Source organism: Gracilinanus agilis, chromosome 2 (genome assembly GCF_016433145.1).
Source record: "Gracilinanus agilis isolate LMUSP501 chromosome 2, AgileGrace, whole genome shotgun sequence".
NCBI classification, from domain to species: Eukaryota; Metazoa; Chordata; class Mammalia; order Didelphimorphia; family Didelphidae; genus Gracilinanus; species Gracilinanus agilis.
Genome location: NC_058131.1, coordinates 230,563,688 through 230,574,396, shown reverse-complemented (window position 1 = coordinate 230,574,396; position 10,709 = coordinate 230,563,688). Strand labels below are relative to the sequence as shown.

General features: G+C 46.4%; 1 protein-coding gene across 1 annotated transcript in view; it reads left to right on the top strand.

Annotated features, from left to right (window-relative positions):
• Positions 1-5,376: 5,376 nt before the first annotated feature.
• Positions 5,377-10,709, top strand: part of FOSL2 (FOS like 2, AP-1 transcription factor subunit) — a 29,274-nt gene continuing 23,941 nt past the window's right edge. The window contains exon 1 of the mRNA XM_044660983.1: positions 5,377-5,589. Coding sequence (XP_044516918.1) covers positions 5,479-5,589 — 111 coding nt within the window. The 5' untranslated portion in view covers positions 5,377-5,478. The remainder of the gene's footprint in view (positions 5,590-10,709) is intronic.

Sequence of the window (10,709 nt, the reverse complement as noted above, 5' to 3'; positions counted from 1 at the left end):
AAGAGAGAGGAGAGAGAGAGAGAGAGAGAGAGAGAGAGAGAGAGAGAGAGAGAGAGAGAGAGAGATTTAGAAATGGGGAGGTAAAAACAAAAGATAACAAAAATTTAAAAATTTTATTTAATCTCTTAACCTTTATTTAACCTTTTAAAGAGACTCTATGAGGCTCTTTCTTCATCTGTAAAATGAGACTTAAGTTGGATTAGGTGATCTCTCAGTTCCCTCCTAGTTTTAAATCCTAATATGATACTTAAATTCCATACCTCAAATAAGGAATGAACTTGGGGCAAAAGGCATGTACGTCAAACCTAGAGCATTAGCTTTTTGAGGAGCTCTACCCTCTCTGCCTTAGAATCTGAAGGCTTAGGAAAGATTAAGGGAGTCCTCAGCAATTTGTGAAATCTTTCTCTGAGAGAAACCTTTCCCTTTGGTAAAAACCAAAAAATATATAGCTTCAAGAAGGGCTGAGAGAAATTCAGGGATGATAAATGTATATTTTATAAATATATATTAGGAAAATGTACAGATGTTTGGCTGTGTTTCTAGAACAACTGCCAAGCTCTCTAACTGCCAGAGACCAAATGTGACCCTGAGTGGACAACTGAGTTAACTCAGTCTGGGCAGGGAGAGTGACAGGAGCCAGGAAAAGTCCAGGCTCTAGTTCCCAGCTCTGTTACTGGCTCATTGTGTAAAATAACACAAGTCACCTCCTTGCTCTGGGCCTCAGGTTCCCCATCTGTAAAGTGTGGAGGACAGACTGATCTGCAAGGGATCTTCAAGGGCTAACATTCTAAGATTCTATGACTTTTGGTCAATTTGAGGAAGGCTGATGGGAAGTCATCCTTTTCCAGCCTTCTTTCCTCCTTATCCCATACACTTTTCCATCTGTGACTTAGTTAAAAGAAGGAAGGTTCAGTCATTTATTCATTCAACAAAATTATTGAATATCTTTTAGCAAGACTGGTTGTGAAGAATTAAATTAAAAAAAGAGGAACAAGGCAATCTCTACTCATAAATATTTTGTAATCTAGCAGAATAGAAAACTCTGTATAGGTATATACTTGCACCTAAAGTACTTAACTGAGTCTAGAAATATATAATGTGGAGTGAAACAATGTTATTGGTACCATGCTTTCCAGGAAAAGAAAAGGGAAATAATAAATAGAGGGTTGGACTTGAAGGCAAAAAACCTTGGGTTTAAATCCCACTTCTGGTTCTTTTGTAGCTGTGTGACTTCAGGCAAGTCAAGAATACTCGATGTGTCTCAGTTTCTTATCTATAAAATGGGGATAATGATGCCTGTAACCAGTGCCTCCCTGGGTTATTGAAAGGCTCAAATATAAAAACGTTTGTAAAATGCTATATCCATATCAATATGATTATGGGAACAATGCTCTAACAATAACTTATGTTTATATAACCCTTTCAGGTTTGCAGATCTAGCGTCTCTTCTAAGTTTCACAACTTTTAAAATAATAAACAATCTGGGGAATTACAACAAAGTATGATTTGCTTATAATGTATATAATTAGGTTGGGTCAAACTTATGTCATATATGCCTTTACTATATAATATTATTGTATTGTGTTAATATAATAATATAATATATATTACGACACTTAGGAAATGTTGCCTTCTACAAAGAAGTAGTAGTAGTATCGGAGGAGCAGAGAGGTGTTAGGCTGAAGATACTGTAACTATTCCAACGTCCAGAGTCTGGGCTTTATTTAATGAGTGCAGGGGAGCCATGGAAAGCTTCTCAAAGGAGCTATAGCTGGGGGAACAAGGGGGCTCTTGAATGTTGCATCAGCACAGGTTCCATGATGCTCTGCAGACGTGTCTGGGACTCCCCGGCTTTGCTGGAACCCACAAGAAAAGAAAAAGAAGGGGGAAAGCATTGGAAGCAGAAGGTGGTCGAGAGAACAAACGGTTAGAGTCAGGGGGCGCAGCATCTCACTCAGATCTCTCTAGTTGCAGCCTAAGAGGAAGCTCTCCCCCTCCCAGGTATTACTGGAAAGGGTGTGTGGGTGAGACCACGCAACATTAGGCTTTTTTGAACGTCGAGGTGGGGGCGGGGAGCCCATGGGGAAACAGTTTCTATCTTGAAGAATCAGAAAACAAAGCAAAACTAAAAGTGATCGAGATCTTCCTGCTCTCGCGCGGCACTGGGTAGGGATCAGACAAGTGCTTGGCCCGGGAGGGCAGCCTCAGCCCCCTGCCCTTTTCTCACTCTTCTCACCGCGCCCCCCCCCCCGCCCCGAATTTGGTAGGGCCAGGGAGGAAAGTCAGTTTCTGCTGTCCCTACCCGAGGCTCTGAGCTGGTGGAAGGAGGAGGAGGGCGGGGAGGTGAGTGGAAAAATCGCGATTGTTCTTTCTCCGCTCCCCCCCACTCTGCCTCCCGCCCTGAGCTTTCGGGGTTTGCTGCTGGTGAAGGATCTGATCCGTTTTGCGTCAAAGATCTACATTTGCTCATCCTTCTGGGAAAATTACATAAATAAATTAGCCGGCGAGGCCAAAAAGCCAAACCAAACACCAGCAAGAAACAAAACACAAACAACCCCTTAAACCTTTGTTTCCACTGCCTCTGACCTCTCTCCTCCCCCAGCAAGCTCGGAGACCTGGCTTGCCTCCTTCCAAGCGTGCTCTAGCTTGGGTAGGAGGGGACGTGATGCACACTCTCCGAGCTGGCTGGGTCAGGGGCAGAGGCACGGCCCGGGCAGCCCCGAGCTGGCCTCGGCCGGGACTAAATGTGCGTTAGAAATGTAAACAACAGCCCTGAGCGGCATCCCTAGGTTTTGGGCGGTTGGAGAAAGGCTTAAATGATCCGGGACAAGCGTCCAAGAGACTGTTCTGACTGAATCCAAGGGCCCAAGCTCTGTAAGAGACTGTCCTCTCTCCCGAACCCCCCCTCCCCAGCAGACACCTTGCACGGATAAAGCTAGTCACGAAGTGACGGTCACAGATTAAGGAATCATTTATATTGTGCCCATTATGTGCCAGGCACCGTGCTGAGTGCTTTACAAATGTTATCTCATTTGACCTTAGACGGAGAAACCGAGACTCAGGTAAAATTATATGACAGATCCAAGGCCATACAACCAATAAGCGGCAGATCTGGAATTCGAATGATCGCAGATCCCCTTACTACGAATATTCGCATTCCGCAGAACCACAGATTAGCGGCTCGGGGAATAGGCTAGAATCTTAACCCCCTTCGGCTGAAAGAGATGAGGACATAACCTAGTCCACACCCCTCCTTTTACTCCTTTTCTTCCCCCTCCCCCAACCAATTATAGTTTGGGATTTGCCTGTGACGCATTATTAACACGTATCAGATGCGTTTTAATTGTACTGCATTGAAGCAAGACGGATATCATTAGAATCGTTCATTCCATCTTTGAGGATCTGAAGAAATAGTCAATCTAGCTACAAGCAACTGGCATTACCCAACCCGGAACCCAGGTTCTACTGCGTTCCGCCGGCGGAGCCGAGAACTGCGCTCTGGGAGAGTCCGAGTGAACCAGACCCCGGCCCCACCCAGGGCTGCAAAATGCTTTGGTCTTTGGACCTCCACCTCTCAGTGGCCCTTAACACAGCAGGCAGCCAGGCACCAGACAGATCTCTCCGCCGCCCCTCACTACGTTCCCTAAATGTCCTTTGTCAATGTAATTAAACAAGAAAAGAAAGGCTAAGCTGAAACCCGGTCGGACAAGGCCCCTCTATCTCTGTTCTCCCGCCCGAGTTCCCCTTTAAGTGGAGTTCTCAAGCCTCTGGTAAGCTAGGGAGCGAGGGAATCCCTCTCCCACCACGTCACCCTAACCAAGGAAACCCGCACTCACGTCCTGCAACGCAAATGACCATCTTTGGCAAAGTGCGCCAATGGAACAGACCAAAGCAAGCACGGGGGGAAGGAGTGGGGGTGGAGGGGAGAAGTGCCAGAAATCCACTCCGGTGCGTTCCACTCCAGGGGGGGAAGAGAAGTTCGGACTCCGGGAGTACCCCCTCCCCCTTTCAGCACTCTTCCCTTGTTTCTACTCCCTCCGCCACTTCCTTCCTTCTTTCCTCACTCCTGAGTGTCCGATTGGTGTCAAGTGCCCTTTAGCTGAGGAGGTGAGAAAAAGAAAGAATTCTCTTCTTTCTCCCTCCTCTCTCTTCCTCCCTCCTCTCTTCTTCCTCCTCCTCTTCTTTCTTCCCCTCCCCTCCCTTCACCCGCCCGCTCCTCCCTGCAAGGTGGGGTTTGGTGAGCTGGGGGTTGACGTGAGTGAACGATCCACATGGTACAGGGGGCTGGATAATAAAGAGTGTGGAGTTGAACTAATGCCATTGCACTGAGTCATCCCAGGCAGGCAGAGCTCTGGGGCTCGGAGCGCACTATCGGGAGAGAGAGAGAGAGAAAGAGCTAGAGAGAGAGAGGGAGAAAGAGAGACCCACAGAGACGGGGACAGGGCGAGGCAGGGAGGGGGAGCTGTAATTGCAACCAGGAAAGAGAAAGACAGAAAAGGAGAGAGAGAGAGAGAGAGAGAGAGAGAGAGAGAAGAAGGGGGAAAAAAGCCCCATCGTCACCTCTCGCGTGCAGGGGTGAGAACGGGAAAGCCAGTGTCAGAATCCCTAATTAAAGGAGAGCGCTGCTCTGCTCTAAAAGGCCAGAGGCTCCGCTCGCTCTTGGGCTTGACTCTCTGCAGCCCGGAGGATTAGAGCAGGAGGCAGAGATCTTTGTTCCGTGTCCATTCCAAAGGAAAAGATTTTTTTCCTGCCCCTTTGGGTGGTGTTCGAGGGGAGCCTCCGGGCGGCAGGGGAGAGGCTTTATTATTTTTCAAAGCATTTTTTCAGATTATCGTTTTGTCAAGTGTCAGAGCCTCTCTGAAACTCGGGCGGCTATTCGATCCACAGGAAGTTTATTCTCAGCCTCTCTCTTTTTTTTTTTTAAAGGAGGAAATAGCCGCAGAAGTTTCTCAAAGCGAGCTCCCTTAAGTGAATGTCCACCGCTCCGATCGACTGGGCTCGCTAATTGGGTTTCCAGGCTTATTTTTTCTCTTCAATTACCCTGCCCCATTTTTCTTGTCGGACATCGATTCCAGTCCCCTTCCCCAAGGATCCAGGTCCCCCCCGCCAACTCCCTGCTCTCGGGTTGAGAGGGGGAGGGCAAGTGGGAGGGCCCGAAGGGAGGGTCGGACTTTGGAGAGAGAGAGAGGGAAAGGGCCAGGCGGCCAGCTGGTGCCCGGCAGAAGTTCTGAGCGCGCCACTCCAGGGCTCTTTGCAGTCGACTTCGCGCTTCTCGCCTCTTCGTCCCCTCCGAGAGCGTTTGGAAACACTCGGCCCGGGGGTGGGGGGGTGGGAAGGATTTAAAAATACTGAGACTACCGGGAGAGGATCGTCGGGGGCGAGAGCGCCCAAGCAAGTGCGAGGCCGGGAGGAGGAGGAGGAAGAGGAGGGCGGAGGAAGACAAACACCCTGTTTCCTCTCGGGCTCCCACCGCGGATCATGTACCAGGATTATCCCGGGAACTTTGACACCTCGTCCCGGGGCAGCAGCGGCTCTCCAGCGCACGCCGAGTCTTATTCCAGCGGCGGCGGCGGCGGCGGCGGCCAGCAGGTAAGCAGGAGAGCTCGTAGGCTTCCTGGATGCACCTGGCGGGGAACGAGCCCTTCCTTTTCCCCTTTCCCTCACTCCCCTCCCCCAGACTGCCGTTTTCCTGCCTTTCTTTTTCTCTTAAGTCTTTGGGCCAAGAACCCCCAACACGACCTATAGCTTGAGGTCTCGTTTCTTCTGACCTCTCCCACTCCTTCGCCTTTCTTTTTCTTCTGGGGAGCCTGTAGATGTGAAGCGCTGACAATGACTTCCCACCTTCTCCATCTTCCCAACTCCTTCCCAGATGAAATTCTGTGCTACTCCAAGACTCCATCCCTTCGCATAAAATAACGTGCTCCCCGGGGCTAGCCTGCTGGCTTCTTGGTGTTTTCCCATAGTTGGACAGGAAGGCCTGGAAAACATACACCTTCCCCAGAAACCATACCCGTGGGGATACCCTTCTCACCCTTCTGCTATGTTTCTAGAAAGACCTCCTTGTGGGAAGCCATTGGGGGCAAAAGGTATTTTTTGAGTTATTTCCAGTGGGGGAGGGGCAGCGTAGCCCAGGGGAAAGGGTGCTGGATTGGGAATCTTAAAGAGTTGGGTTCAAATCCTAGAGTGCCACTTTTGCCTTTGTGACCCGGGGCAGATAACTTTGCCGCTCTGGATTCTGGTTTCTTCAGATGTAAAATGAAGAGATGGAACTAGACGGCACGAAAAGCTCCTTCTAGCTTTTAGATCTAGAATCTACTCAGTTATGTGCCTAGGGGAGTGAGGGTGAGTGGTTAGAGGTCCAGGGCATGGCAGGAGTGAAAGACTCATCAAAGAGTCTGACCTATGCTCAAGGAAGGAGCCTTTCAAGACCATTTCACCCAAAGGATCCAGCTGCCGGCATGCCCTTCTTGGGAGGAGTGGACCTTGTTATGGAAAACAAAGCTTTATTGCAGAGAGGTTAGAGAGGAAAGTAAGGCAAAGGGGCTGTTGGAGCAGAGCCCTCTCTGGTTTTGGGGTGGTACTTGCAGCTGAAAAAGCAAGTCCTTAGTATATTTTCAAAGTAGTTCAACTGGTTTGGAGTCACAATGATGGAGTATATGGAGCTGTGCTTGCAAATACCAGAAAGATAGTGGTGGTGAGGAGGGCCCCATGGAATATTATCATCTTCACCCAGACTTTTGCATGTATGGGCTTGTCTTGTGCATTGGATTAACTTACAAGGCCCACCAAAATCCAGAGAGTAGCCTCTTCTTTCCTAGGTTTACAGGTCTTCCTTTGGTGTCGTGGAGTATAGGCCAGAGGCACCAGCCTTCTGAATTGAGATATACACGAAGGGGTTGTATGAAGAGTCCCAGAAAGACGGTTAGGAAAACTCTGCCTCAGACTTTGGGATGGGGGCGAAGAGTAGAGACTTAATAATTTTTTGTACTTATGAAAAGATCCTTTCTTCTGAAATATCAAGGTGGGTTTTGGGGACTTTACTTAGAACAATTCCAAAGTGATATTCAGGACTGGTGACATTCCATCCCTTACTAGATCTTAGCCATGGTCTCTAATGCTACTTTTTCTCCTTCAAAACAACCAACACCACCAAATATCACACATATACACCTCCCTTTTCCGGGTTGAATAGTACAATATTCATAAAATGTGAATGCTCAGTTGTTTTACTACTTAAGTCCAATAAAGTTAAACTAAAAAAGTTACCTGCATAGATTTATCTCCTAGTCAGAGAAGTGCCATTGATTTCATGCCCATTTCTACAACTGGATGGGAATCATTTGTTCTCTCTGCCTTTCCTCCCTTCCCCTCCAATCTCAAAGGTCTAGAACAGACCACCTTGGAATCCTGCCCATTTGGTTTTTCCTTATTTCTTCCCTATCTGCTTTTGTTATTATTTAAGCGAGGAGAATCATTTTCAGTATTACAGTCATTTTGCCTAACCTAGTTGGGATTGGATGAGAAGTTAGGGCAGTCAATGAAGTGACCCCGACTGGATAAAGTGTGTCACTGAGGCCTTGGAGCCCATGAAATAAATTGAAGCAATGCCTTGCTGTAGATCAAAATCCAACAGGGAAACAGCAATGGGAAGGAGGAAGAGAAATGACTCCAGCCGACCATAATGGAGACTCATTAGCTAAACAGCAAGCAAGTGTTGGCTAATTCCTAGCATGCTGTAACACATGAAGGTTTTGCAATTGATAATAACCTGGTATACTGCTTCTCTCATATGGCCTGCCAGTTCTGCTCAGCCATCCGAAGTCTGAGGCGCCTTTCAAACCAGAGAGATTTTCAAGGTAATGCGGACGTTAGACAAACTCTGGAGCCACCCTCTCCTTTTATAGTTCTGGAGGACTGGGGATTTTTTTTTTTTTTTTTTTTTGGTCTGGTCACTAGGGTTTTTTCCATCATGGTTGCAACTTCTGTGCAAAACTGTAATGAAGGTAGGGAGTGGTTGCTGGGCCGGCCTTAGTTACTTCACAAGTAGGTGCTAGGCCCCTTTCGGAGGCACAGACTGGCAAGGCTCATGGTAAATGACTGTTTGGCCCAGAGAACCCGCCATCACTTTATTTCCCTTACTTTCCTTTAGTTCGGGACATGAATGGTGGGAAAAAGATGGACAACTTCCCCCTTTTCTGACAGTCTCCATGGACTGAGTTGGATCGTTTTCCTTTCCAATTAAGTACCCCCCCACCTCTGGTTGCCTAGCCATTTTTTTCCCCAGGTTTCAAATCTTCTGGGTAGCAAAAACATGTTGCCCTAACATGAACAGCAATCCTTTTCTACCCATGTCCTTCAAAGGGCTTGGGCTGACTTAGCACAGGACCATGTGGGAGAATGACATTTTTTCCAGAGGACTTTTTTTTTTAAGCTTCTAGTCTTGAATGTGGCTGGAACTTGAAGCATGAAAAATATTTCCTGCTCTACTTCATAGTTTTATTCCCAAAGATTGTTGTCCATGATTCTTTACTTCCCTCCCCCCACTCAGTTTTCTTTTTATATATATATATATATATTTATATATTTATATATATATATAATTTTTAGGGGATTTTTTCCTTCTTCTTTCTTCCTTCCTTTCTTAGGAAAACACCTCCCAGATCTGTGTGCTGTCTCTGCCTTCCTCCTCAACACTTACGGTCTCTGGGAGGGAGCATTACGCAATCTAGCCAGTTACACAAACATAGGTTATTTCATAACTTGTTTTCATCAGCTGGGCCCCCTCTTTATTAACACACACACACACACACACACACTCACACGAAAACAAAAACAAAATCCAGAACTTTTCCAAGGCTGACTATTTCTCAGATAACTTGAGATAATAAATAAATCAAGGGCACTAGATACTCCTTTCCTGTCGAAGAATATTAGAATCAATCTCCTATCCTCATAGACTCGCTCTTCTCCACCTCCCTCTCAGCCCCCTCACCCCATGCATGCACGCACACACACAATATTTCCCTGGGAGTGAACTTTACCAACAGTACCAGGCTGGGACATTCCTGAGTTCAAACAACTTTACCAGAAATGACTGAGATTCCCAAGGCATCTCCAGCCATACTTCTTGAGTGCCCCCTAGGGGGCACTCTTAAGAATTTCCCTGGAAACGTCTTCCTTGGAATTCCTAGCTTTAACTTGACTTTCAAAACTTTTTAGAGGGACAATGGATTGAACCTGTCTTTCATTGGGAAACTGTTTTCCATTTGAGCTGTATCATCCAATGAAAAAATCTATTTATTAGGCTGGACACACCTGGTTGAAGCAGAGATGTTTTTCTCATTTAGATCCCCAAAATGTATATGGGTGCTCTCATTCATTTTCCATGGTTACTGGGATAGAGGCATTGAATTTTTTTTTTCCTTTCTGAATTTGGTAATGGGGTTATAGAGGTATGCTGTTTGTGCCTTGATCTGGGAGGTGCTTTAAATTAGGATCAGATACAATGGTGTTATAGGAATTTGGTCTATTCTGTTGGCTTGTCAGCTTTACTTTATCATCAGAGTGAATGAGTGTATTGGGGTTTTTTGGGTTTTTTTTGTCCTCTCAGAAGAAAAATGTAGCCATCTAGAATTGGGTGAGTGAGGGCTTTGGTCCTCCAAATGGACTCTTGATTAATTTCCATTACTTGAGTCTCCTCCTGTTGAGCACCATCTTGCCGGCATAAGAGGCAAGTTTATAAAGCAAAGATAGTGCTTTTCTAACGAGTAGATCAAAACTGATGAGGTTTTCAGAGCAGTCCTTTGGGGAGGCCATAGCCTTAAATCATTTATGCCACCTTGTTTCATACATTTTTGGAACTCTTTTGGGCCACACCTTCAGCCTACAGCACATTCTTTTGGATGATCTCTATGAAGGTTGGGAGGGCTGGGGGGAAGAAGGGAAGCAGCAGTAAATCCTTGGCCACCAAGGGTGGAAAATGGTTTCAGACCTTTGGAAGCTGGTTGAAGAAGGCCAGTGGTCAAGATATGACAGGCTGTCTATGGTAGAAAACTGATAAGCCTAAGCGATGGCAACATTATGGAAGTTAAGTATATTACCTCCCAACATAATTGCTCTGGGAGATGGCCTGTTATAGTGGAAAGGGCTGTAGGTTTGGTGTCAAAGGGTTCAAATCCCAATTTTATCCCTTAATACCTATGTGCCCTTGGGCAAATAATTTAATCTCTGGGCCTCAGTTTCCTGGTGTTTAAAATGTGATGATTGGACTAATTGACCTCTAAGGTCCCTTTCCATTTAAATCAGTCATCTTACTTTAAATGACAGTGCTCATTTGCATGTATGTGTACGTGCTAATTTTAGTGGAATGTTAGCACCTGAAGGATAGCTACCTGAGAGTTTGTTTATTTATTTCTGTTTTGCTTCTCTGTCTTCTCCCCACTCAGTTTGGGGCTTCAGACATAGATGGCACCTAACCAATGCTTGTCATAAAAAATGTCCCTTCTCTTGATAACCTTGCCACACATGTCTTGTGTGTGGTGTATTACGGAGGCCGCAGCCCTTGTGAATGATGGCATATATTCTGTAACTCTATACTGCTTTAACTGACTGGCAATTTTAATTTGTTGGGTTTGGAGAGGGAAAATACACAGCTTCTCTTGGTCTTCCCTGCTGCTTCTCAGACCTGCAACGTGGCAAGATTTGCCACT